Raw genomic sequence first — 27505 nt, forward strand, 5'->3', positions numbered from 1 at the left:
CTCTGTCATAAAAAAACAGAAACAAAAACAAAAAACCCGACCCGATTCTTGTCACAGTATGCCCATTTGCAAACTGTCCAGCCTACAGCCTAGGCCAAGGAACAGGACAAAACCTGGGATCCCCTGCAGGAGAGTTTGGTTTCCACCAAGTTTTACTTGGTTTATCTATTTATTAAACCCAAGGCTGATGGCTGCTTCTTGCTGCTGTTTATTAATAACGATTCCCAACACAGGCTCCTCAGGGGCAGCCGGGGAAGCCAGTCCCAGGGCACAGGCTGGCATCACACTCTGCCTCTGAGGGACCCCAGGCAGTCTGAGGCAGCCCTGGGGACATGAGTGCTTCCTTTCCCAGCCCCTTCCCTGGAAAGTGAAACCCATCGTGGCTTCCTCTCCCAGTCTTGGGGCTGCCTGGCTCAGCTTCGGTGGGGGCAGAGGACACAGAGGATGGACATCAGAATTGGGAGAGGCTCCAACATCCCCCAGGAAACTGAGGCCCCAGGGAGGCAGGAAAAACCAGCTCCAGGTGGCTGGCCGAGTTGGAGGCAGAACTGGGACCAGAATCCTGTTTTCCCAGGGCCTCCTGAGGACAGGAACCTTTCCCCTGTGTTCCCTGGGAGTGCAACCGTTGTTATTGTCGCCAAGAATGGAGGCGGTAGCGTCAGACCTAGACTTTCTTGCACAGTATTGTGGCTCTTCCAGCAGCAGGCGGGGAGCCAGCAGGGCACACGGACCCAGCCATCGTGACCTAGATTCTGGGTTCAGGGGTAGAGACTTGTTTGCTAGTGGGTCGCACTGAGTCAGGCTCTTCTGTAGCACACCCCAGGTAACAGAGGTGCTGGCTCCATACCGCTGGGCAGGCGGCCTGAGCAAAGGGACAACTTTTTGCCACCCATGCCAGTGGGCAGTGGGTGCAGACACCCACAGCACAGGCACCTGCTGCGATGCACGCGGCGCCCACGGAAACCCGAGGTTGCCAGCCGCCGCCCTGGAGACCCCAGAGACAGGCAGACGGGCGGGCGGCAGATGTATGTGCTTCAAGGGGCAGCGTGGCTGCTGGGGCGCGCCCTAAAGGGCAGTGGCACGGGGTCGCGCCGCGAGCCAAGGGGCGCGGGTGGGCGCGCAGGAGTTAGCGAACTGACATGGAGGCGCCAGGCGGACGCACGGACGCACCGAGGGCCGCAGGGCCGCACAGCCGGGCACACATCGTCGCGCAGCGGCTCAGGCTCGGGGGCCTCCTCGGCGGAGGCGGCCAACTCTCACCCTCAGCGCAGGGAGGGGCGGGCGCCGGGGGCGGGGCGGCGCCGTCCGGGCCCTCCCCCTGCCCCGCCTCGGGTCAGCGTCCTTAGCCGCTGGCGCGTTGTTGGTTTCGGGTTGTCAGGCAGCGCGCGAGGCGGCGGGCAGCTAGCAGCTGGCGGACGCGACCCGGAGGCGGTGGGGGTGCGGCTGAGCCATGCCCGGTGGCGCGGCCTGAGCCCCTCCACCTGCTGCAATCATGAAGGACAGCGGGGACTCCAAGGACCAGCAACTCATGGTGAGACCCTTTTAGACCCTCCTCCCCACCCCGCTCCGTGGTCTACTTCAGTCGGCCTCCAGCGACAGAGAGTCCTGTCCCCTCACCGCCACCTCACTGAGAGGACAGGCAACGGCCAGGGCCGGGACTCTTCAGAGCAACTTTCCCCAAGTCCTGCAGGATGGGTGTCAAGAAGGGACCATGGCCTTTTTAGACTTTCCTGAGCCTGAAAATTACCCCAACTTCAACCCCACCACCACCTTTCCACCCTCCCATTGGGAGATCCCGCCCCCAAAGCGTGCGCAGATGAATCTCGGCTCTCTCATCCAGAAACGCCAGGGGCAGGGAGGGCTTGACCTAACTGCCCCCAGAAGGAAGGTGGCGGTTTCCCAGTTAATCAGAGGCTGCTCCAGCCCTGGTGAGGTCAGGAGTTTAAAGGGATGTGGGGGTCACCAGTAGGAAGACAAGGGCCCCTGGTGTCAGGATGGGGCCCGGAGTGCCTGGTTCTTGGGCTGCAACACAGATGCTGCCCAAGTCCGGATTCGAAGTAGTTCAGAGAAGTGTTCTATGCAGCTACGATGGCCCCACAGAGCCCTGGGGCCTGGGACAGATGGGGAGGTGAGAGTGGGAGCTGTGGAGGGGAAGGTGGAATTCCTGATCATCAGTGGTGCCTGGGCCAGAGCAACAAGGGAGATGACTCAGTGACCTCGAGGCCACCACTAGGCTGTGGGTGGGTGGGTGTCTGTCTCAGCAAACCCCTTCCTCATCCCCTAATTTTTGAGGTCTGGGGAAGGGCCCTCATCACCAGAAGGTGGGCAGTAAGGTAACTGGAGGATAATGTTGCTCCCAGAGTCCCCTACCTCTCAAGGGTGGGCTGCTTCTCTGAAAGGAGCCTCGGCTCCAGCCCCCAAGCAAGCCCTGGGCTCTAGGACATCCTCTCTGGCTTTTTAGAATGTGTCTCTTTGAAAATCATTGGCCTTGGCATGTATTGTGTGCCCCGGGGGGCAGGGATGAAGGGTCCTCCTCTCCCGCCAGTGGAATTTGGCTGAAGATGCCACTAAAGGTGACCTGTCAGGCAGTGTAGGTCCCTCTGAAAGTGCCTTTGTTTTGTTTTGTTTTGTTTTTCTTTTTTGAGACGGAGTTTCACTTTCTCACCCAGGCTGGAGTGAAGTGGTGCGATCTCAGCTCACTCCCCATCAAGTTCAAGCGATTCTCCTGCTTCAGCCTCCTGAGTAGCTGGGATAACAGGCATGCACCACCACGCCCAGCTAATTTTTGTATTTTTAGTAGAGACGGTGTTTCACCGTGTTGGCCAGGCTGGTCTCGAACTCCTGACCTCAGGATCCGCCCACCTCGGCCTCCTAAAGTGCTGGGATTACAGGCGTGAGCCACCACACCAGACCTGAAGGAGTCTTCACTCGGCCAGAGGGCTGTTCATTCTATCCCCACACCCAGCAGCTGTTGCCCTTTGATCAGCAGAAGACATGCTCCCCACTCCACCCTGTTCTTTAGGGAGATCCACGCACAGGATGAGACCCATTTCACACTGGCTGGAGGACAGACAGATGTGGGGGCTCTAGGTGACACTCTCCTCGGCGTAGGAATGTGGTCACAGGCTGTTGGGATGATGGGGGACATTCCCTGCTCCATCCCACCTACCAGGCCTCATCCCAGAGCCGTGCCTGCACCTTCCTCTGCAGCACATCATTCGTGGAAACACAGAGAGGCTGCTCCAGTGCCAGGGCCCCAAGTTCAAGCCCAGGGGAGCTGCGAGTGTTTTATTTGTGCGTGAGGCTGAGGCAGGCTGGAGGAGCAGACAGCTCTCTCCCCTGGGGCTCTCCCGGAGGCCAGGGCTCCTGGGGAGACTCATCAACTCAGACACAGTCCAACACTCTGTGGACCTGCTGCCCTCTGACCTAGGTAGAGTTTTACTTAGGACAAAGGAGGCCTGAGACGGCTGAATGCTAGAGAAGCCAGGGGCTTGCGTGAGGTCTCTCTGAGGCCCAGCATGGTCCTCTCCCTCTAATCCCAGGGGCTTGGTTTTCCCTCCCAGGTGGCGCTTCGGGTCCGGCCCATCAGCGTGGCAGAGCTGGAGGAAGGAGCTACCCTCATCGCCCATAAAGTGGATGAGCAGGTATGCAGGGCTCTGCAGCAGGAGCTGCAGGGCAGAGGTCTGCTCAGATGGCTCAGCTCACCTGGTGAGGGCAGAAAGGGCCCCTGTGGCTTGCAGCACCCTCCTTCCTCTACTCACTGAACTCTTGGCTGTGCTGTTGATGACATCACCAAGGAAGCTGGGGGCTCTTCTTCCAGGAAGCCTTCCTAGATTGATCCAAGGACAACTGGGAGCTTCCCTAGCCTGGGTGGGCCCTGATCCTTTACCTTTCACATGCTCATTGCTTGACTTTCCCACCCTAATATGCCTGCTGCCCACAGAGCACATATATATATGGTTGAGAGCTAAAGCTCGCCTCTAGGGTGTAACGTGTGGCAAAATCCTCGGCTCTCTGTTTGCAATCTTGGTCCTCATGTCACCAGGATGAGGAAGGCAGGGCACACGAGGCAATAAGTGTGTATCAAGTACCAGCAGCATGCCGGGTACTGTGCTAGAAACTGGGAAACTGTGGTGAACAGAAAAGGCCCTGTCCTCTCTCCATTACCTTAAGTCTAGTGTGAAGAGATGAGGCATTCATCAAAGAATTGCATCACAAACAAACGAGTTTGCAGCTAACAAGGGCTTCAAAGAAATGCTTAGTGGCATGAGAGTAGGTAAGAAGGGGATAAGACCTAAACCTGGGGGGATAAGACCTAAACCTGGAGGTCAGCGAGGGCTTCCTTAAGAAACTGTGCATGACACTTTGGGAGGCCGAGGAGGCCAGATCACGAGGTCAAGAGATCAAGACCATCCTGGCCAACATGGTGAAACCCAGTCTCTACTGAAAATACAAAAATTTAGCTGGGCGTGGTGGCATGTGCCTGTAGTCGCAGCTACTCAGGAAGCTGAGGCAGGATAATCACTTAAACCCAGGAAGTGGAGGTTGCAGTGAGCCGAGATCACGCCATTGCACTCCAGCCTGGGTGACAGAGTGGGACTCTGTCTCAAAAAAAAAGAGAAAAAGAGAAAAACAACAACAACTGTGTTTGAGCTGAAAACATAAGGAGTGAAGAAGAGGTCATTAGTAGCATGCATGAGGGGAGAAATGTTGACCTGAGGGGCTTGCATGTGCAAAGGGCCTGTGGTGAGAGGGACTGGGATGCAACTGGGTAGCTGAGAAAAGGCCAGAGTGGCTCAAGCAGGAGAGAAAGGGGCAAGAGGTGTGAATGGGCTGGGCCAAACCACATACTCTGTAGACCATGGCCAGGATGTTTGTTTGGGTAGGCAGTTGAGGACTTGTGCTGGGATGTACACAGGCACAGTGGTGGGGGCAACAGGAGTGGGCTTGGTGCCCAGGTAGGAGCATCGTGGTGGTAGGATGTGCTAATGGCTCAGAGAAGTTGGGTGGCACTCTACAATGCAGAGAAAGGCACACGTGAGCACCTGATGGGCCTGGGCTCAGGTCCCACGGGCTGGACTCATGAAGCCCCGGGCCCAGGATAAGAAAACCAGAGGCAGATGGCACACTTCCAATGCCTGTTTACCTCTGGGCTCCCCAGGGGCAGGGGCCCACTCAAGCCTCTTTCTTCAGCAGTGATGGTGGAACTGTGGGCACAGTAGAGCCATGGGTAGCAGCGTCCTCATTTCTTTGCCCATATTCCTTCTTGGAAAAGGGTGGGCTTCCTCAAAGACCTTGGGGAAAGCAGGGGTGACTGGGAAGACCTCGTCTAATGGGTCAGACCCAGCTGGAGCAGAATGAATGCACATAAACAGTGGTTCGAGGAGGTTCTGCCATTTGCCAGCTGTGCAGCCTGGGGGGTTGCTTCCAGGAGCTTCGGTTGCCTCATGTGTAAGTGGAGACAGACGTCATGATGCCTTCTTTAGAGGGTCTTTGTAGGCTAATGTACGCACATGCTTACCCAGTCCTTGGCACATAGGAAGAGTTTCATAGATGTCAGTTATCAACGTCTGTTAGAGACTGAAATTCCCCAGGGCTGCTGGGTTGGCTCAGGAGAGGAGCCATAGAGTTCAGGAGGAGAAACCTCCTTCCAGGCAAAGCCACTCTGTTTGTCCAGCTTGACCCGAAGACATCAGGTCCTCGGGGTTGGGACAATGCTGACTCTCTCTCTGCTACTCCTGGCTCCTGGCCTGCGTGGGGGCTGATAAATATTAACTGGTGCTGATGGGAACGCTCCCCGTCAAGGGGACAGCCCATTGTGTGCCCACACACGGCAAACACTGGTTCCTTTCTATCCCTGCGTGTGGAGCAGGAGGGGCTCCCTCTCTGGGTCTGGCCTAATCCAGCCAAGATACGCCTCCACTGCCTCCACCTCCAAGAAGGCCTCTGAGCTGGGTGGTTCTAACAGGGCTGCTCCTTTGTCAGCTGGAGGTGCAGAGAGTCTTGTCTGGGCTGGCACTGAGGAGAGCTCTCCATGCAAACTCCCTGTGGGCTTCTGGCGCTAAGCTCCTTCTGTCCCCAGTGGGTTCAAAGATTGGCTTGCACCAGGGATCCAGCCCAGCCCTTCTAACGGAGGACTGTAGTTTAGGAGCAGCCATAACTGCCAGGCTGGGACCCTTCTAGTAACAAACACTGTCCCTCTGACAAATAAATGCCTGGCAAGTAGGAGACAAGATACATGAACCCAGGAAGCAAAATGCACATGGACCCCCCTTACCCTTGTCCCCGACCTGACCAGTTCCCCCACCTCCTGACCTTCACCTGACCCTAGTGACCCCGTAGCTCGCTCACAGCCCTGGCCCAGAGGGAGGCTTGGGGGTCCAGTCCTCGTCAGCTTCACTGATGGGGCCAGCTGGCCTGTCAAAGCTCTGTCCTTCCTCCTAAGGCCTGGAGGCACCATGGACAGGTGGGTGTATTTGGGAGCTGAGCCAGGACATGTTCGTCCTGAGTGGGGAGAGGTGGACCGGGGACGCAGTAACCCGCTGGGCTGGGCCACCGTGAGGGGTCCTAGGGCAGCCTTCTTTAGTCTAGGCATTGTTCTCCTGGGGACACTTCAAATGAGGGAGATTGTGGCAACGAGGCTTGGCAGAAGGGGACATTCCCACAGGCGGAGAGTCCTCTGGGACAGGAGCCCAGGGTGCTTGGATTCTGGGGAAGCTGGAGTTCGGATTTGGATTTTTTTTTTTTTTTTTCTTGAGATGGAGTCTTGCTCTGTCACCTAGGCTGGAGTGCAGTGGTGCAATCTTGGCTCACTGCAACCTCCGCCTCCTAGATTCAAGCGATTCTCCTGCCTCAGCCTCCCGTGTAGCTGGGATTACGGGCGCACGCCACCGTGCCCAGCTAATTTTTGTAATTTTAGTAGAGACAGGGTTTTGCTATGGTGGCCAGGCTGGTCTCCAACTCCTGACCTCAAGTGATACACCCGCCTCAGCCTCCCAAACTGTTGGGATTACAGGTGTGAGCCACTGTGCCCAGCCGGTTTGGATTTTTAATGGGGATAGTCCAGTTGCCTTGGAAGGCTAGTGATTAGGACCCCGTTCAATTCCATTAGTAGTCACAATGCCTTCTTTAGAGGGTCCCTGTGGCTAACAGAGGCACAGTGCATACCACAGTGCCTGGCACGTGTCTTCATAGGGGTTAATAAATGTGAATGTGTCTCAAGGGCTGAAATATGGGATGGCTTCGGGTCCCAGAGGTAAACAAAACCTGGCCCTTGAGCCTTCCTGCTCCCTCTTCCTGTGTCAGAGCACTCAGGACGGTTCCCAAATGAACACCTCAGTGTGTGTGTGTGTGTGTGTGTGTGTTTGTGTGTGTGTGTGTGTGTTCCTGGAAGTAAGGTGGGAGCTCCATGTCTTAGTAGCTCCTGGGGTGAGATCAGACCCTAACGTGTAAACACAGGAAGCGGGGAAGAACCAGGTGGGCCTGGTTTAATTTACCTCTGGGGCCCCAGAGGAGCCAGGGACAGCCTGAGAGGCTGGTGGGGCCCCAGCGTTCCAGGTGGGGGAAAAAGCTACAGATCAAACAGCCGCCTCCTCCAATCCCCCATCCCTCCCAAAGCCTGCAGCCCATGGACCCTCCTCCTAGCTCTCCCAGGCTGTTTGTCTGCAGGAGTTAAGTCAACTGACCATGTGTATGTCCCATCATTAGCATTTACCTGCTGCCACCCCACTCTGCTCCCGGGGTGCTGTAGAGCCAGGTAAGGGCTCCCACCAGGCCTAGCTGTGGGGCCTAGGCCAGGAGGGCTGGGTGAGGGTGGGAAAGGAAAGAGGAGCGAAGGCAGAAGGGCCACCAGGGGAGATCTGGCCGGACAGCATGACTCCTGGGATGGAAAGGAGAAATGTAGGCAAGAGGATCCCTGAGCTCCCGAGAACAGAGGCTATACAGCCTGGGACCCAGGAACCAGAGCACCCAGGCTCTTTCAGCCCTGCCACGTCCTGGTCGCATACTGGTGGGCAAGTTGAAACTCTCCCTGGGCCTCTGCTTCCTCATCAGAAGACAGGAGAACAGGAAACCTGCCCCACCCACCCCAAGGGCTGTCGAGAGGATTAAAGGAGATAATGTAAGGGGGAGCGCAGCCACGCAACTGGGAGGCTGTTGGGAAAGATAAATAAAGTATAAGGTGACAGATGTCAGCTGCCCGAGCCCAGAAGTGCTGCGGGAGCAGCTGTCTTTAGCCCACCTGCCTGCCTGGGGGCAGTGAGGTGGGAAACTCCCTGCACACCGACCATCTGGACGCTTCTTGGCCCTGTTTCCCCAAAGAGCTGAGCTGGTGGAGAGTGGCTAGGGGAGGGGGTCAGGATTCTTTACCTCTCCCCGCTTAGCCACCTGCCTGTGTCCCCAGCCCCTTCCAGCCCCAGGCAGCCACTAAAGTACTATCCATCTCCATATTGCCCCTTTGGACATTGAATGTGAATGGAATCATGCAGTATGTGGTCCTAATTTTTTTTTTTTTTTTTTTTTTTGAGACACAGTCTGGCTGTCACCCAGGCTGGAGTGCCGTGGCGCTATCTTAGCTCACTGCGACCTCTGCCTCCCAGGTTCTAGTGAGTCTTCTGTCTCAGTCTCCCAAGTAGCTGGGATTACAGGTGTGTGCCACCATGTCTGGCTAATTTTGTATTTTTAGTAGAGACGGGTTTCCTCATGTTGGCCAGGCTGGTCTCGAACTCCTGACTTCAAGTGGTCCACCCGCCTTGGCCTCCCAAAGTGGTGGGATTACAGGTGTAATCTTTATCAACTTCACTCCTTATGATACAACTTCATTAAGTGATACAACTTCACTCCTTATGTTGTGCATAATCCTCTAGGTTGCAAGGATCCTTACACTCAGCATCTGGATGGATACAATCCACTGTGCCTGGCTGGTCCTAATATTTTTGAAGTTCAAGTTCATTCACATTATAGCTCCTATCAGAACTTCACTCCTTTTTTTTGCGGGGGGGGAGGAATGGGGGTCTCACTTTGTCACTGCCACATTGAATTCCTGGGCTCAAAGGATCCTCCCACCTCAGCCTCCTGAGTAGCCGGGACTATAGGCACATGCCACAGTGCCCAGTTGATTTTTTTAATTTTTAGTAGAGGTGTGGTCTGGCCATCTTGCCCAGGTTGGTCTCAAACCCCTGGGCTCAAGCAATCCTCCTGCCTTGGCCTCCCAAAGTGCTGGGATTGCAGGTGTGAGCCACTGTATCCAGTCACCTGAACTTCACTCCTTTTGCTGGCTGAATAATGTTTGAGGTGTGGATTCGCCATGTTCTGTTTATCCTTTCATCAATTGATGGGCATGTGGGTTGTTCTCACTTTTGGGCTCTTGTGCATAATCCTCTAGGTTGCAAGGATCCTTACACTCAGCATCTGGATGGATACAAGGAAGGGTGCTTGTTAACCTGCAGATTTATGGGCCCATTTCCCCACAGATTCTGACTGTGCGCGTGTGGGAAGTGCCTGAGAATCTACATTTTATAAGCTCCCTGGGTGACTCAGGTGAAGGTATCTGCAGACCCTTTGAGAGACACAGCCCTAGTATATTCTTGGTTATACACACTCCCCATCCTAAGCCTCCAGGTCTCAGAATCCTATAGCCAGGCAGGAATCTGACCAGGACATCAGCCAGGTGTGGCTGTGTCCTAAGCAGCCAGCTGGGCTTTGGTGGCTTTATGAGCTCAGCAGGGTCAACTTTGGCCTTCTCCATCCAGCCTGAAGGCTGACAGGCCCCAGGGACACCCTTCCTGGGATCGACGTTGCCTTTATTGAGGATCCCAGGATGGTATGTTTACAACTAGAAACATGGCCAGCAACAAATTCTCCTTTAAAGAAACAAACAAACAAACAAACAGAAACAGAAACAGCCTTACAAGGCCTAGAATCAGGATTTGTTGTGGTTTATTTTTACCTGTAAGAATGAAGGGGCTGTGGCCTGGCTCCCTGGGCTGCAGATAAAGCCAGAGCCAGATTATCTGCTGAGGCTTCCTGAGTAGGATAGGGGTGTTGGTATAATATGATTTCTCCTCTCAAGGCTACAGCCATGTTGGTCCTCCTGACTTCCAACTGGGAAAAACTTGAGGCCCAGAGAAGTGTTGGAGCTTCCTAAAAGTCACACAGCAATGTCAAACTGAGCCTCACTTGTGGCACCCCCTCCCTCGGAGATTTTTGCCACTAGCCTTGGAGGCTGTGGGAGGAATGGTCTAAGTCAGTGGTTCTCAACCAGGGCAATTTTGCCCCCAGGAACATTTGGCAGTGTCACAACCGGGGGAAGGGTGCGACTGGCATCTAGTGGGTAGCGGCCAGGGATACTGCTCAACATTCTACAATGCACAGAACTGCCCCCACAGCAAAGAATGATCCAGCCCAAAATGTCAACAGTGCCAAGCCTGAGAAAGCCTGGTCCGTGCTCAGGCATTTGGAGGCCAGAAAGAATCCTGTTAAAACTGCAAAGCTGATAAATGCAGCTGCAGCCTAGTAGTGTGACATGCTTTGTGCAAAGTATTTCTCACCTAGATGCTTGGGATGAGCCTGGTCCCCCAATAGGGACACAGCTTATGGATGAGACCTCCTCTCCCTGGCCTGAGGCCCCCACTTCCCTACGGGATCTTGAGTTTCCAGCTTAAAAGACTCCGACTCTGTCTGGAACTCTGGAAAGGTCAAAATCTGCATTGAACTAAGAGCAGGGCTGGGAGAGGAGGCCGTGGAGGTGGGGTCTCAATCCAGAGCCTCTGCTGAGTTGGGAGCCTGGAGCTGCAGCGGCAGATGGGCTTGGAGGGACAGAGCTCTGGCATGAAGCTGCCCGCCTCCCATGTGAGCAAAGTTGCCATTGAAACCTCCCAGAGACAGGCACCCAGTATGAGCATGAGAATGCATTCCCCAGGGGGCTGTGAGAGAGAATGCCCATGCTGAGCCCACCTGCTTAAGGCTGGGGGAGGAGCTGGCTGAAGCCCCACCTGGGGTGTGGCAACACTCAGCTCCCTATGGCAGGTGAGCCTGCCTTGGATGTTGTATTAGTTTGCAAGCTGCTGTAGCAAAGTGCCACACACTGTGTGGCTTCAACAACAGCCACTTACTGTCTCACAGTAGGTGGAAGTCCACAATCAACATGGCAGCAGGGAAGGGTTTGCTCCAGGCCTCTCTCCTTGGCTTTATGCTTATTTATTTATTTATGAAACAGAATCTCACTCCCTGACCCAGGCTGGATTGCAGTGGCATAATCTCCGCTCACTGCAACCTCTGCCTCCTGGGTTCAAGCGATTCTCATGCCTCAGCCTCCCAAGTAGCTGGGACTACAGGCATGTACCATCACACCCAGCTAATTCTTGTACTTTTAGTAGAGATGGGATTTTGCCATGTTGGCTAGGCTGTTCTTGAACTCCTGACCTCAGGTGATCCACCCACCTCGACCTCCCAAAGTTCTGGGATTACAGGCGTGAGCCACCATGCCTGGCCCCCCTTGGCTTTAGATGAGCATCTTCTCTGTGTATCTCTTCCTAGCAGCTTCCCTCTATGCAGATCTGTGCCCCAATTTCCCCTTTTCATAACGACACTCGTCATAGTGGATAAAGGGCTCCCCCTACTCCAATGTGACCTCATCCTTCCTCAACTGATTACACCTGCAACAACCCCATTTCCAAATAAGGTCACATTCTAAGGCACTAGGCATTAGGGCTTCACAACATGAAATCTGGGGGGGACACAGTTCCACCTCTAACAAGCGGGTACTCCCCCCAGCCAGGCAGCTGTTTGTCCACTCGTGCCCTTGGAGAAGCATGGTGGGCAGGCTGGGTTCTGAGACCCACAGCTCTGAATCTGCCCAGCTCTGCACTTTGTGGTGAGGCTGTGGGTAATTTACTTAACCCAACTGATTCCTCATCTCCAGGCAAGTGATAATAAGAGTGCCCTCTCTTTTTTTATTTGTTTGTTTTTGTTTTTTTGAGACAGAGTCTCGCTCTGTCACCCAGGCTGGAGTGTGGTGGCACAATCTTGGCTCACTGCAACCTCTGCCTCTCAGGTTTAAGTGATTCTCCTGCCTCAGCCCCCCAAGTAGCTGGGACTACAGGCGCGTGCCACCATGCCCAGCTAATTTTTGTATTTTTAGTATTTTAGTAGAGACGGGGTTTCGCCATGTTGGCCAGGCTGGTCTCGAACTCCTGACCTCAAGTGATCCACCCACCCTCAGCCTCCCAAAGTGCTGGGATTACAGGCATGAGCCACCATGCCCGGCAAGAGTGCCCACTCTTAAGCTGTCATGGAAAACACACGCCAAGCCCTTGGCACTGTGCCTGGCACAATCACCACTCCCTATAAACGATAGCTTTATTCAGCAAACGTCTCTTGGACATCTGCTGTGTGCCAACCAGGGGGGCCTTTAGAGGGAGGCTCAGAGGATGTAGAGAAGCCTCCCCGAGTAGGGACTGCATGTGCTCACGGGGTGAGGGGTGCATGGGTGGGTGGGGCACGCGTGTGCTGGCCTCTGTGGATGCACACGTCAGTTCTCAGATCTGTGCAGTGAAGAGCCTTGGCACATTGAGTGGAAGGTGAAGCTCCAGCGCTCTCTTCCCGACCCAGTGTTTCTCACAAGAAACCCCAGTGATCTGAGCTGAGAACCAGTGCCACAGCCTGCCCATTGCCTCTTTGCCTTGCTCATGTAATAGTCCAAAATTCTCTCTCCACTCCACCTCTCTCATTCTTTAGGACTCAATGCTAGTGCCACCTCTTCCAGGAAGTCTTCCTGTAGGGGTAGGATTAGGTGCCTCCCTGTGCTCTGGCACTTTCCAGGTTATTGACATGATCCTTGAGTGTCGGAAGGCAGGAAACCCGGCCTCCTTTTGCACTCTGTCCCTGAGACCTTGCTCAGCAAGCGTGTTGACCTGGCCTGAGCACCCCATGCTGGTCTCCCTGGCAGCTCAGAGCACCTGTCCCCACCCCTCTCCAGCTCAGCTCTGGCTCACCTGGAGGAGGGGCACAAGGGCTCCATTGTGTGCTAGAGGGGACAGGAATAGGGTGATGCTCTCGAGGGTGGGGCGGGGGCTGGAGCCCGGACAGATGGAACCCAGACAAAGCCCTCTTTAAGCGGGGATCGTGGCAGCTGTGCTGACAGTGTACTACAGGAGCCTGGTTAGCTAAAGGAACCAAATGCCCAGGACACTGTGAACTTGGCAGTGTCTGGAGGTTGTATGAAGGTCATGGGTGGGATGGGCATTGGTGCATGCCACTCACCCTCCCTAGCACTGAAGGCCCCCCTCCCAGAGGGTGCTCCTCAGGCCACTGGTCCTCCCCGTGTCCACAGGAACACCGGCATTGGGATGAGAGCGGGAGCAGCTGGCTGGGTTCTGGTTGCATCCCATGGGGACCGATACCGGGGAACTCAGAGCCAGGTTTTACCTTCAGTGGGGTCTGACACTAGAGCAGGGCTCATGCTGCAAGCTTTGGGGCCTGGGACAGGGGCCAGATCCTAGAAGAGGCTCACTGTGACCACCTAGCTTCTGGCCAGCTGGCAGGGAACCTGAGTGAGTGGCCTCATTCTTTTCCCCGCACAAAGCCCCCGGTCCATCCTATCTAGAGCCCTCTCCTGTAACTGGCTGACCTGAAATCCCATCTGATTGGGAAAGACTTCCACATGAGGCTGCCAGGGTCAGGCCTCCTCTTCCCGCTTCCCTCCTCCACTGAGAATCCCAGAAGGGGCCTTGCCAGATACCTGATGGTCATAGGTTAGTTTTGATGCATTGAGCACAGGTACGAACCTATCCCAGGAGTCCAGGTGGTGAAGGAAGGGGGTTTGACCCAGGGCACACGTAGAATGCTGAGGGAGTCTGGTGGGAGCCCCAGGGCTGTCATCCTCTTGGGACTGGGCATTCTAAATCCGCAAGCTCGATCTGGGTGGACCCAGAGGGACCCACGAGGATCTCCTGGATCCATGGAGCCCGGCTGTGCTCACAGCTCTGCTGCCTGCTGCCCCCTCACCAGCCTCTCCTCACCCCGGAGCGGCCACCCCTCATGCCTTGTCTGTTCCCAAGCCCTTTTTGGGACTGTCACCAGCCCTGGCTCCCCTGCTGACCCAGGAAGGGAACATAGCCCCTGTCTCTGTTTCCATGGGGCACCCCTATGACAGCCCACCCTCCTCAGTGCCCTGCCCGCTGTTAGGACTCAGTTTACCTCCTTGGACAGTATCTTATCCCCGGTTGAGTTAGGTAGGACTAATGCACACCACGGGTGTTGGGGCTTCCTGGAATTACAGGAACTACTGAGGGACAGGGCAGGAACTCCCCTACCTGCCCCACCCCACAAGGCCCCTCGTGGGAGTAGGGGTGGAAGTGTGTGCGTGAGAGGCAGTTTAGAAGGGTAGCCGGAGCACCAGCTGGGACCCAGACTGCCAGGACCCAGTCCTGGCTCTGCCATTTCCTAGCAACATGACTTTGTGCCTCAACTTCCCCATCTGAGAAGAATCATCGTGATGATTCAAATTGAAGTGCTCAGTCACGATGATCCATTGTGATTACGTGCTGGGAGGAGGGGGCTGCCCATGCCCTACCTCCCTCGCCCCCTTCCCTCCCACTGAAAGAGGGGACCGATGAGACACCTATTCCCTACCTCCCTCGCCCCCTTCCCTCCCACTGAAAGAGGGGACCAATGAGACACCCATTCCCTACCTCCCTCACCCCCTTCCCTGCCACTGAAAGAGGGGACGCGTGAGATGCCCATGCTGGCTGAGGCTGCCGTCATGCACTCCGTTCAGCACCCACGGCCCCAGGGAGCATCCTCCATTCTCATGAAGAGCACGGTGGTGGCTCATTTTCCCCTGGCTGTCACAAGCCGGGACCCCAGGGAGCCCAGGCGTCCCCAGGCGCAGAGCAGCATTTAGAGGCGCCAGCTGCCTCTCAGGGGGCACCTCCACGGTGCAGTGGTTGGGGGTGGTGCATGAGGACAGGGACTATGGTCCAAAGGGACCTCAGGCAGATGCAGGGCCTGTGGAATCCCAGTGACCTTCTCCACGGTGAGGGTGGGGTTGTGGGTCTCGACTTGATGGCAGAGTCATGGGTGCGGGGAACAGGTGGCCACTCTCAGTCTCCACCCCTGCCCTCTTAACAGCCCCTTGAACAAAGACTGTTGAGCTCTCGGCACATGCCCAGCGCTGTGCCCAAGCACATTACACATTGTTCCAGGGTCTTCCCAGCCCTGCAGGTGGATCATGCTGCTGTCCCATCTGACAGAGGAGGAGATGGAGGCTCAAGAAGATTATACCAGGCCCGACCACCAATAAGAGGTCACAGGGGCCTCAGTGCCTACCCTGATTCTCTTTTGCTGCCCCTGCTCCTCTCATCCTAAATCCTCCAAACTCAAGCCCTCCCACGCATCTTTGAATGTCTCCCGTCATTTCCGTGAATCTGGCATTGTCTCTATCCCCACCCATACCCTAGACTAGGGCCCCCAGCAAGGACGCAGCCTCCTTCCTCTGCATCTCTGCATAGAGCTCGGGACAAGGCTGAGTACACACCAAGTGCACAGGGGCAGAGGCAGGGGCAGAGGCGGGGGCAGAGTGGAGCAGGCCCTGAGATAGTTCGAGAAAATGGGCCCCTCGGTTACCTTTGGAGGAGGGGAAGAACCCGGCCAGGACCCTTCTGTGTCTCAACACACATGCCAGCAGGTATGCGCGCGCACACACACACACACACACACACACACACAGTGCTGCCACTCCTACCCTGCAGGGAGGGGAGCCCCAGCTGGGATTGGCCCACCCATGGCCTGTCCTGGCTGCCAGCCCAAGCCCCTCTGCCTCCCCTTCCACTCCCAGCTCAGGCTCAAAGCTGCAAAGGGCCACTGGAGCAGTTCCCTCACAGCCCTCTCAGCTGCGCGTGGAGCTCCCCAAGCCCAGCGTGCTGACCTCGTCCCTCACCCAGCTGCCTGTGGCTCTTTGCCCTGTCCCAGGCTCTGCCCTGGAGGGGTGAGGCGGGGCAGGCAGGGCTGTAGAAAGGTGGATAGGAGTCAGTGGACTTTGAACTCAGAGCCTGGTTGGCACCCTGGGTCTCCCCTTGCTGATGTGTGACGACCTGGGGGGTGTGACTCCTTTGGACCCTGATTTCCTCATCTGTAAGGTGGGAGTCATAGCTGGCCTTAGCCTGGGGTCATGGCTGGGGTTAAAAGAGACTGTGTGAGGCCGGGTGTGGTGGCTCATGCCTATAATCCCAGCACTTTGGGAGGCCGAGGCTGGCGGGTCACTTGAGGTCAGGAGTTTGAGACCAGCCTGGCCAACATGGAGAAACCCCATCTCTACTAAAAATACAGGTGGCACACGCCTGTAGTCCCAGGTACGCTGGAGGCTGTGGCAGGAGAATCACTGAACCCAGGAGGTGGAGGTTGCAGTGAGCCGAGATCACACCACTGCACTCCAGCCTGGACAACGAGCAAGACTCCGTCTCAAAAATAAATAAATAAATAAAAGAGACTGTATGTGTGGGTGCTTGCAACAGGTCCTGACACAAAATGAGCCCTGACAGATGCTGCCCGTTCTTCTGTTGCCCCTCTCTGGCAGAGCAGCATGGGGGGTGTTGAAGTGAGGGGCAGGCCCCCAGGGTCTGGGCTCGTGGTAGCCTGGGCATCACCTGTGTGTGCTCTGCTCCCCTGGGGCTGTATTGGCCTTGCAGAGGCAATTGCTCGTTGTCAGGAAGGTGTCCCCTTTGGGCATCCAAGGCCAGATGATGGTGAGCCTGACCCGACATGGGAAAGCTGAAGAGGACAGGAATGGGCTCTGGCTCTGAGACCTACCTCCAGTGGGACCTGGGCCCTGGACTCCGGCCTCTGGCCCCTCCCATCTCTTGCCGACGTCCTGAGGCGACGAGGGCTAGGTTCAGAGCCCAGAAGGGCTTTGTTAACTCTGATCGACAAAGGGGTTAACTTTGTTAACCTTCCTGAGGGTTGACCTCATCGGGGCCCGGGGATCCCAGGTGACCGTGGGCCTCCCTCCGGGGACCTTGCAGATGGTGGTTCTCATGGACCCAGTGGAGGATCCCGACGACATCCTGCGGGCGCATCGCTCCCGGGAGAAGTCCTACCTGTTCGACGTGGCCTTTGACTTCACCGCCACCCAGGTGAGGGAGGGCCTGGGCTGGAGACACACAGGAGCCCCTCCCCACCCTTAGCCCCACTCAGGAGGGGCCCTCCACGGCCCCTGCCTTTGAACCTCAGCCTCCACTCCACCTGCTCACCCTCTGTTCCTTGAGCCTTCCCCATTCAGGAAGGTTCTCATGCACACAAGGCACACACACCCAGCCTCCTGCACGGACGCACTGGGGTTGGCACTCAGACACCACACTACACGGTACACCTCGCTTGGCTCCTACCGAGCTGGAAAAGGAGCTTGAAGGCCATCTGGTGTGAGGAGGACAGGGGCAGAGGGTGGGTTAGGCGAAGCTGACACCCTCCTCAAGGACCCCCATCTCGCCCATCTGTGGGACGCTCCCAGGAACAGATGTGATGCATCCTCAGGGTGGGGGGCCAGGAGCCAGCTGTGCAGGGAGGCGTCTCAGGTGTCCTGGGCTCTCTTTCAGCCTGACGTCCCCCACTGTGAGTGTAAGCAGAGACATCCCCTCCCCCACCCCCCACCCCCACTTATCTTGGGGCTGGGGCTCCAGGGACAGAAACCTCTCCTATCAGAGGTCAGGAAGAGCCAGTGGGTGCCTGTGCTGTGCCCCGCCTGTGTCCCGGCCCCTGACAGGCTTCCTTCCTCGCAGGAGATGGTGTATCAGGCCACCACCAAGAGCCTCATCGAGGGCGTCATCTCAGGCTACAATGCCACTGTCTTTGCCTATGGCCCCACAGGTAAGGGGAATGCCCAGACTGTGGGCGAGGACTGCAATGCCCCTGTAATCTCCGTCACCCTCCAACTAGTCTGACCCCGGCTGGAGCAGGAATCCAGGATGTGGTCGCTCCACATCTCACCCGGGGCCCTCCAGCCCCAGAGGCCCCAACCCGAGCCGGGGCATCATCCTCCCCAGTCCCCACCACCTCCCTGGCCATCTGAGAGGGCCCAGCCTTGAGGACAAACCCCGGTTTCCAGGAGTGCCTGCCCAGCAAGGCCTCCCTCCCAGCCCCACCCCAGTCACCCTCCACCTTGTTCTGCCCCAGGCTGTGGGAAAACCTACACCATGCTGGGCACAGACCAGGAGCCTGGCATCTATGTTCGGACCCTCAATGACCTCTTCCGTGCCATCGAGGAGACCAGCAATGACATGGAGTATGAGGTCTCCATGTCCTACCTGGAGGTGAGTCCCCCAGCCTAGGCTCAGATGGGGCTGGCCTCCCTCCCTGGGGCTGGTCACTGTGCAGCTTCCCGGGGCGCTCATCACTGCTGCCCTCCTGCATGCCTACTGTGAGCTCCACTTTACAAACATCGCAGGCTCATCAGAGAGGTTAGGCAACTAGGCCAATGTCACACAGTAAGCGAGGGAGTGGGGATTCAAACTCAGGACCCTGCAGCTTCAAGGCCAAGCTCCGCCCTGTGCCACACTCACCACCTCACCATCCTCACAGGCCCATTCCTTAAAGCAGACCCTGTCTGCCCTGCCAGGCTGCCTCCAGCGATTCTGTGTATGTGGGTACAGTGAAAACTGAACACACATGTACAGTCTGGAACCTGTGGGCCTTTGCCACCCAGCCACAGCCTCCTGGTGCCCACCCCATGGGAGTGCTATCACCAGACAGTGATGGGATGTCAGGGACTGGGGAAGCACACAGAGTCCAGAAGAGGTGGGAGGCTGGACTTCATCTGGCTCCTCCGGGAGCTGATAATCTCCTGGGTGACATCTTAAGGAGGCAGTGAGGCACAGCACCAGCAGCTGCTGGCCAACAAGGTGTTGATTCAGCCAGCAAGACTCACTTTATGGGGTGGGGGTGCCCCCAGAAGGAGCACAGGGGTTGCCTAGCAATGAACAGGGCTCCTCACTGGGTGGGGGAAGGGGGTTCTGGTCATTGGTCAGGTCCCCACACAACTAGGTCAATGTCACACAGTAAGTGAGGGAACAGGGATTCACACTCAGGACCCTGCCCGGTGCCCAGCCTGTCTGGAAAGGGGTGCTCCTTGGTTTCGAAGCCTCCTGTAACCTTGGCTCCAGCAGCCCGATGTTTCCTGTGGATGCTGAAGCCCCTGACCCCATAGGAAGGAAAGGGCCTTTCCTCCTAATCAGGGCTCTTCTGAGAAGAGCCTGGGCTCAGGAAGGGTGAACTCTTGTGCCTTTCCTGCACGAAAGGAAAGGGGACTCAGCCCTGGTCTTGACCTCCTGCCCTTAGTCTCCCTTCCCCCACCCCTCCCCCACCTGTCCCGTCAGATCTACAATGAGATGATCCGGGACCTGCTGAACCCCTCCCTGGGCTACCTGGAGCTGCGGGAGGACGCTAGGGGGGTGATCCGGGTGGCCGGCATCACCGAAGTCTCCACCATCAATGCCAAGGAGGCGAGTTTTGTGTGGCCAGCCTGGAGCCGCTGAGAGGAAGCTCACCGCCTGAGGGGCAGGAGGGGTGGGGACAGAAGCCAGGGAGCTGCTCCCCACTCGGCTGAGGCTGGGACAGACAGGCAGAATCCTGAGTGGCAGCAAGGAGGGGACTCACACCTGCCCCAATGCCCCCACCACGCTGACCCTGGGAGAGTAACCAGGCAACACTGCCTCTCCATGTACACAGAGACCCTGACCTCCAGAGAGCCGAGGCCCACCCCAGGCCTCTCAGCACACGGAGCCCAGCCCACTCCAGCCTGCCCTTTCCCAGCCCACTCCAGCCTGCCCTTTCCCAACCGCTCAGACATAGGACCCTCCCTGCTAGCCCCCTCGGGGGCTCCTCTCTGCCGGAGCATCTACAGCAGTCACTAAGAGCTGCCTCTCCTCCCTCCCACCCAGATCATGCAGCTGCTGATGAAGGGGAACCGGCAGAGGACCCAGGAGCCCACGGCCGCCAACCAGACGTCGTCCCGCTCCCACGCGGTGCTGCAGGTGGCCGTGCGCCAGCGCAGCCGGGTCAAGAACATCTTGCAGGAGGTGCGGCAGGGCCGCCTGTTCATGATCGACCTGGCTGGCTCAGAGCGTGCCTCCCAGGTGAGGCTGGGACCTGGGCTGGGCAGAGGAGGGAGGGTTGACCCAGGCAACAGCGGAGGGCAGGAATGGTGACTCCCATGCAAGGCCAGCACCACGGGAACAGGGGAGACAGGTTGGGAGGTGGGGACAGGGACGCTGGCATCTCAGCTTCGTAGGAGTTGGAGCGGGGAGGGTGTCACAGCGAGGTGGAGGGGATGAGTGGAGACCCCCGGGTTAAGGAAGTGAGGAACGTTCCAGAGGAGCAGGGTGGGGGGGAATGGGGTAGGGCATCCCGGGAAGAGCCAAGGAGCTCTTGTGGGAAGGGGAAGGAGGATGGGGGTTTCTCCAGGGAAGGAGACTGGGGCTGCCCTAGGGGAGGGATCCGGGAAGACAATGAATGGGCCCAAAGGAGTAGTTAGAGGCAGGGAGAGACAAGCATCCCCTGACTGGGAGGACTTGGGACATCCTGGGAGAGGACCCAGCCAGTCACATCACGAAGAGGAGAAGGTCCCCGTCACCCACTTCTGGCAGCATCTTTGTCCCCTCTCATGAAGCTTGGCTTCGTGGCAGCACCTTTGTCCCCTCCCATGAAGTCCTGCTTGCCGAGCTCTGCAGCCTTGGTGGCAACACCACCCAGCTGGTGTAGGTCTGGGCTCCCTCGTGCAGGCAATCTTGGGAGTTTTATGGTCACCTGAGCAATGAGGCTGGATGATGTCACCATTGCTGGCACTGGAACAAATGCAAGGGAAATGACAGTGCCGGAAAGAATGAACAGTCTTTTGTCTTTGAACATCTGGGGTCGGATTCGAACAGGGCAGGTTCAAGAAACTTATTCCTCCCTTCCAGTAAAGCCTGGGGGGCTTCCTGGAAGGCACACAGGGGAGAGGCCTGGGAGGAGAGAGAGTGCCCTTCAGCCACTGGAGCGAGCTGGTCCGGCTTCTCCATGCAGAGCCACCTCCTAAGGGGAGCTGCAGGCAGGGCCTCCTCGGCTTTGACATGCTCCTGCAGGCCCAAGAAAAGGAGAAGAACCTGCCCTCCGCCACCATGCACATGTGCACGCGCTTTCCTCCTTGCTCCCTGGAGCACCCTCTGGAGCACCAGTGGTCCTGCCGGCTCCCAGCTGAGCTGCCTGGAAAGCAACCTCCCTCCCATCTCATCCATGGCACTGTGTGTCAGGCCGTGCCACGGCACCTGCCCTGAGGAGAACCGGCCATCTCAGCCCTCCTCAGAAGCTGTCAGCCCATCACTCTTGTTCAGAGGCCTCCGGGTCTCTTAACCTTCTCCAATGCCCTCAGTGGCCTTGGCAGGAGGACGGCCACAAGGTCCTTGGGGGTTTATTACCCAGGATCACCAGGTCATTCACTGGTGGGGTGACTGGGGAGAAACCCAGTCCCCTGCCTCATCAGGCCACACGTGTGCCCTTTGCTCGCCCCCTAGACACAGAATCGTGGGCAGCGTATGAAGGAGGGGGCCCACATCAACCGCTCGCTGCTGGCACTGGGCAACTGCATCAACGCCCTGAGCGACAAGGGTAGCAACAAGTACATCAACTATCGCGACAGCAAGCTCACCCGGCTCCTGAAGGTACCAGCCACAGCTGGGCCTGGGCACTGGGCACCAAGGGTGAGGCTGCCAGATTAAACAAATGAAAATACAGGGCACCCAGCTAAATTCCAACCTCAGGATACACAGCAAAATTTATTTTAGTGTAAATATGTCCCATGAAATATTTGGGATATTCTTATGCTAAAACAAAGTAATTGTGTATCTGAAATTCAAATTTAACTGGGTATCCTGTATTTTATCTGACAACCCTAACCAAAGGCTGGGCAATGGGAAGGAAAAGGAGCACGTGATACCCCCACCCAGGGCTGTGGGTCAGAGCCGTCTAGATTTGGGGGTGCAGGTGGGCAGTCAGCCTCATGGCCCCACAGGTCGGCTGTTTGGGGGTAGCTTCCTTTGTGCAGGGGTGTCCTTGGCCTTAAATTACAGCAGCATCACTGAGCGCCCACTCCTGGCTGGTCTCTTGAATTCAGTACTTCACTCTATTAGCTCCTTAGATCTCGTCAACAACTCTATGAGTTTGAGGGATTACATTTGCAGATGAGGAAACTGAGGCACAACTCAGTTAGGTAATGTTCCTAAGGGCTCACACTAGTAAGTGCTGAAAGTAGGATCCAGTCAGAGGCCTCCCTGATCTAATATCAGAGTCACCGCTTACTTAACATTGCCAGCAGCTGCCGTCATGACTGCACCTAGAAGCCGGGGAGGTGGGGACAATTGCAAAAGGACTGCCCCCTTAAAAAGCAAGGAAAGCCGGGTGTGGTGGCTCACGCCTGGAATCCCAGCACTTTGGGAGGCCGAGGCAGGTGGATCACTTAAGGTCAGGAGTTCAAGACCAGCCTGGCCACCATGGTGAAACCCCATCTCTACTAAAAATACAAAAATTGGCCAGGCATGGTGGCAGACGCCTATAGTCCCAGCTACTCGAGAGGCTGAGGCACGAGAATTGCTTGGACCTGGGAGGTGGAGGTTGCAGTGAGCTGAGACAGCGCCACTGCACTCCAGCCTGGATGACAGATCGAGACCCTGTCTCAAAAAAAAAAAAAAAAAGAACTAAAGAGGTGAATGAGCTTTATTAAGGTTACACAGCTGGTAATTGCTGGAGCAGGGCTTTCTTCCTCCCAAGCCTCACACCATATGACGCTCAGCAGCCGGGTCCCTTAAGTGTAAAGAGACAGAGAGATTGCACTCGCCAGGGAGGGCATCGTGAACAGCCTGGCAGGAGGAAGGCCTGAGGAGGCAGTCCCCACTGACCACAGCCACCTCCCATCCAGGACTCTCTGGGAGGAAACAGCCGCACAGTGATGATCGCTCACATCAGTCCTGCGAGCAGTGCCTTCGAGGAGTCCCGGAACACCCTGACCTACGCCGGCCGGGCCAAGAACATTAAGACTAGGGTGAGGGCCCCTGGACCGTCCACCAGGACACACCTTCCTGGGCTGAGATTCAAGCCCCTGGGCTGATCCCTGCCACCCCACTGCACTCTCTGGAACCAGCCACTGCTGCACTGGCCTCATTCCCTAGTTGATCGTCACCTGTACACTTTCCCTGCACCTCCAAACCCTGCTCCTCTGCTGGGAAGCCGACAGCTCCCAAGGGTCCCCGCTTCCCCAGTCCCAGGACTGTGCTCCCCCTGCCTCATCCCCTCTTCTCTTCCCTTCCTCGTCTTCAGATGCTCATTTAGACCTTTGCATTTCCAAAGCACCTCTTCATGATGGTCATCACAGGAGGCAAGCTTCATTGAGCACTTGCTCTGAGCTGTTTCACATGCTACCTCCTTTGATCCTCAAAAAACAGCAGTGTTATTGCGGTTCCCATGTACAGATTAGGACAGCAAGGCTTAAGGAAGTTAAGTGACTTCCCAGCTGGCCAGTGATGGCGCTGAGGATGGAAATGAGATCTGCCCCGTTTCCAAGTCCGTGTCCTCACCTGTCTGTAAGCATGTCGGAACCCTTGCCATCCACTTAGAAATCCATTTCCACCTGTTCGTGTGTGGAGGAGTGGGAATGGATTCATGTATGATAGCATGTAGGGAACATTCTCCCAACACCTAACACTTGCCAGCTGCTGCCCTGAGGGCTGTAAGTTTTATTCCAACCCCTCAATGGGGGACGGGAGACACATTCTTGAAACAGCTCATTGATGGTTCAGAATATTCCTAATAGCAGGTAAATGATGCCAATGGTAGGTGCTGGGGCAAGACAGGAACAGGAGGTGGGGGTGGCCTGGTGGGGTCCAGTGGAACTCTCTGGAGACTGTGAGTGGGACCCTGAAGGCTGGGAGGACATTCCAGAAAGGTGGGAGCAGGGAGAGCACAGGTTCCAAAGGCAGGAAGGGGATGGCGTCTGTGGTGGGTATGGGGAGAGCAGGACAGGTCTTCAACTGGAGTGGGATGTTCATGCAGGAGTGGTGAGCCCAGAGAAAATCAGAGAGATGGGGGTGGCCCTTCAACAACGGGTGGAGGAATGAGGACGTTCCCCGCAGGCATTAGGAAGCCACTGAAGGTTGATGAGATCTAGCAGTGAGTGTGACAGGAGGTTGTGGAAGTGGAGGAAAGGAGGCCATTACTGTCACCCAGAAAGACTGGGGGAGGCAGGGGGAAGAAAGGCCCTGCAGGCAGGCCTCGGTGAGTGCACCTGGGGTGACTGCATCCCCTCCGCTCCATACGTGTTCCCTGCAGGTGAAGCAGAACCTCCTGAACGTCTCCTACCACATCGCACAGTACACCAGCATCATCGCTGACCTGCGGGGTGAGATCCAGCGACTCAAGTGCAAGATTGATGAGCAGACTGGGCGGGGCCAGGCCCGGGGCCGGCAGGATCGGGGTGACATCCGCCACATCCAAGGTGCGCCTGTGAGTCTGTGTGAGTGGCAGCCCCCTCCGGGCAGCCTCATGTTGCTCTGGGATCAGGCCATGTTGTGTTCAAATCCAGAATCGGGCTCTTTCTGGCTGGGTGGTTGAGCTAGGCACTCACCAGCTCTGAGCCTCCTAGCATTCAACTGTTAAATGGGATTGTGATCTCTGCTTCAGACAGTTGCCAGAGATCACAACCCGATTTCACAACCCCACCTTGGAAGAGTAGGTGGGATCCCACGAAGGAGAGGCACGTGAGCAATGAGCTGTGCAGGGCACACACTAAGGGCTGTGGCGTAGGGCTGCGAGGTCATGCCTGCACCCCCGGAATGGGCTTCGTTTCCTTGTAGACCTGCATATTTGCTATGATGGTTTTCCAACAGACAGTAAAGCTTTTTTAAAAAAAAATTTACTAATATAAAGAGAGAGGCAGACAGTAAAGATTTTTTTTTTTTTTGAGACAGAGTCTTGCTCTGTTGCCCAGGCTGGAGTGCAGTGGCATGATCTAGGCTTACTGCAACCTCTGCCTCCCGGGTTCAAGCGATTCTTCTGCCTCAGCCTCTCAAGTAGCTGGGATTACAGGTGCCCGCCACCACACCTGGCTAATTTTTGTATTTTTAGTAGAGACGGGGTTTCACCATGTTGGCCAGGCTGGTCTCGAACTCCCGACCTCAGGTGATCTGCCTGCCTAGGCCTCCCAAAGTGCTGGGATTACAGGTGTAAGCTACTGTGCCTGGCCACAGACGGTAGTTTCTAGGGGCACCTTTTTATAGTTGGCACAGAGGTGCTGTAAGGGTTAGCAGGAGCCCAGTTCATACCAAGGAGCTGGGAATTGCTTTTGGGCAACAGCTTGAAGACTCAATGTGGGAGTGGAGTCTGGGAGGATGTAGTAATCTAGGGGGTCTTCCTGGAGGAAGCAGTTGGACAGGAAGTGGGAGCACTGAGTTGGGAAGAAAGGGAGGGGAGGGCCCCAGGTGGGCCCAGGCTTTGCTAGCTGAACTTGCTGCCTCCTCTACCTTGCCCACCCTCACCCATCGGCAGCTGAGGTCCAGCTGCACAGCGGGCAGGGTGAGAAGGCCGGCATGGGACAGCTTCGGGAGCAGCTCGCCAGCGCCTTCCAGGAGCAGATGGATGTGCGGAGGCACCTGCTGGAGCTGGAGAACCGCGCCATGGAGGTCCAGATTGACACCTCCCGACACCTGCTCACCATCGCCGGGTAAGCCCCCCTCCCAGGACCCTCCAGGCCCCACCCCTGTGCCTGGGACAGAGGAGCACAACCTGTGGCTGTACAGTGTGCCCTGCCCCCATGGCCTGAATGCCCTGTCTCTCTGGGTGGGGCTGCGGCAGCTGGAAGCATGAGAAGTCCCGCCGGGCCCTCAAATGGCAGGAGGAGCAGCGAAAGGAGTGCTACGCTAAGGACGACAGCGAGAAGGACTCAGACACAGGCGATGACCAACCAGACATCCTGGAGCCGCCCGAGGTGGCCGCAGCCCGGGAGAGCATTGCAGCCCTGGTGGGCGAGCAGAAGCAACTGCGCAAGCAGAAGGTGTCCAGGGTTTGGGGGGACACGGAGAGTGGGTTTAGGGGACAGGGTGAGCAGGTTTGAGAGGCAAGGCGGAGGGGCCGGGGTGGGGGTAGCCGTGAGACTTGGGAACTCAGGCCACAAATCCTGTGTGACTTTGCTAAGCTCTTTAACTTCTCTATGCGTCACATTCCCCACCTGTAAAATGGGAGCAGTCCATGGTGCAGCCCTCATGGGGTTGCTGGGAAGATTACATAAATGCCTGGCACATACCAAGGACTCAAAAAATGGTAACTAATTTTATAATTAGGGTTTTTCAGGCTGGGCACAGTGGCTCACACCTGTAATCTCAGCACGTTGGGAAGTTGAGGTAGGCAGATCACTTGAGGCCAGGAGTTCGAGACCAGCCTGGCCAACATGGCGAAATCCCGTCTCTACTAAAAATACAAAAAAAAAAAAAAAAAAAAAAGCCTGGTGTGGTGGCTCACGCCTGTAATCCCAGCTACTCGGATGGCAGAGGAATAAGAATCACTTGCAACCCTGCAGAAGTTGCAGGGAGCCGGGATAGCGCCACCGCACTCCAGCCTGGGTGACAGAGAGAGATCCTGTCTCAAAAAAGAAAAATAATAATAATAATTAGGGTTTTCCCAATAACAGATCTTTGCCTTCTGTTCTGGGACATACCCAGACCAAAGGGGCTTTAGGGTATCATGAGCCCTGAGGGGGTCACATGGGCTGGGGTTGAGCAGTTATCCCCCAAGCTGGTTCCGGGGTGGTTTGCGGTCAGGATAGCAAGAAAGTGGACACTGAGGGGCCACCTTGGAGCAGTCTCTGATTGTAAGGCCCAAGATTCAGCTTTTAGGGTTGGCCTCAGCCTGGAGCTCCAGACAGATGCCTGGAGTCCAGGCGCTGGAGGGGCGAGGACGGGCTGGGCAGGCGGATCGGACCCCTCTCCCCGCTGCCAGGTGCTGACCTGCGCCTCCTGCAGCTGGCGCTGGAGCAGCGCTGCCGGGAGCTGCGCGCGCGGGGCCGGCGCCTGGAGGAGACGCTGCCGCGGCGCATCGGCTCCGAGGAGCAGCGCGAGGTGCTCAGCCTGCTGTGCCGCGTGCACGAGCTCGAGGTGGAGAACACCGAGATGCAGTCGCATGCGCTGCTCCGCGACGGTGCGCTCCGCCACCGCCACGAGGCCGTGCGCCGCCTGGAGCAGCACCGCAGTCTCTGCGACGAGATTATCCAGGGCCAGCGGCAGATCATCGACGGTAGGGCCCACGCCCCCGCTCATCTGAGCCACCCGCGGGGGGGCCGCTGGCACTCGCTGAGCCCTGCCCCTTCCCCAGCAGACTACAACCTGGCCGTCCCGCAGCGCCTGGAAGAGCTCTACGAAGTGTACCTGCGGGAGCTGGAGGAGAGCAGCCTGGAGCAGGCCACCATCATGGACCAAGTGGCCTCCAGGGCCCTGCAGGT

General features: G+C 56.9%; 1 protein-coding gene across 3 annotated transcripts in view; it reads left to right on the forward strand.

Moving 5' to 3' along the window:
- Nucleotides 1-1359: 1359 nt before the first annotated feature.
- KIF19 (kinesin family member 19) overlaps nucleotides 1360-27505 on the forward strand; it is a 29625-nt gene continuing 3479 nt past the window's right edge. The window contains exons 1-14 of one of the 3 annotated variants that reach the window (XM_016932871.3): nucleotides 1369-1531; nucleotides 3564-3644; nucleotides 17019-17129; nucleotides 17772-17859; nucleotides 18166-18302; nucleotides 19365-19490; nucleotides 19929-20123; nucleotides 21540-21686; nucleotides 22940-23062; nucleotides 24346-24511; nucleotides 25561-25735; nucleotides 25867-26065; nucleotides 27030-27300; nucleotides 27382-27503. In XM_016932871.3, the coding sequence (XP_016788360.1) occupies nucleotides 1493-1531; nucleotides 3564-3644; nucleotides 17019-17129; nucleotides 17772-17859; nucleotides 18166-18302; nucleotides 19365-19490; nucleotides 19929-20123; nucleotides 21540-21686; nucleotides 22940-23062; nucleotides 24346-24511; nucleotides 25561-25735; nucleotides 25867-26065; nucleotides 27030-27300; nucleotides 27382-27503 (1980 nt within the window). In that variant the 5' untranslated portion in view covers nucleotides 1369-1492. Of the gene's footprint in view, nucleotides 1532-3563; nucleotides 3645-17018; nucleotides 17130-17771; nucleotides 17860-18165; nucleotides 18303-19364; nucleotides 19491-19928; nucleotides 20124-21539; nucleotides 21687-22939; nucleotides 23063-24345; nucleotides 24512-25560; nucleotides 25736-25866; nucleotides 26066-27029; nucleotides 27301-27381; nucleotides 27504-27505 lie in introns of all 3 variants that reach the window. The other 2 variants (XM_016932868.3, XM_016932870.3) reach the window with 2 other exon arrangements.

Source organism: Pan troglodytes, chromosome 19 (assembly GCF_028858775.2).
Source record: "Pan troglodytes isolate AG18354 chromosome 19, NHGRI_mPanTro3-v2.0_pri, whole genome shotgun sequence".
Taxonomy (NCBI): domain Eukaryota; kingdom Metazoa; phylum Chordata; class Mammalia; order Primates; family Hominidae; genus Pan; species Pan troglodytes.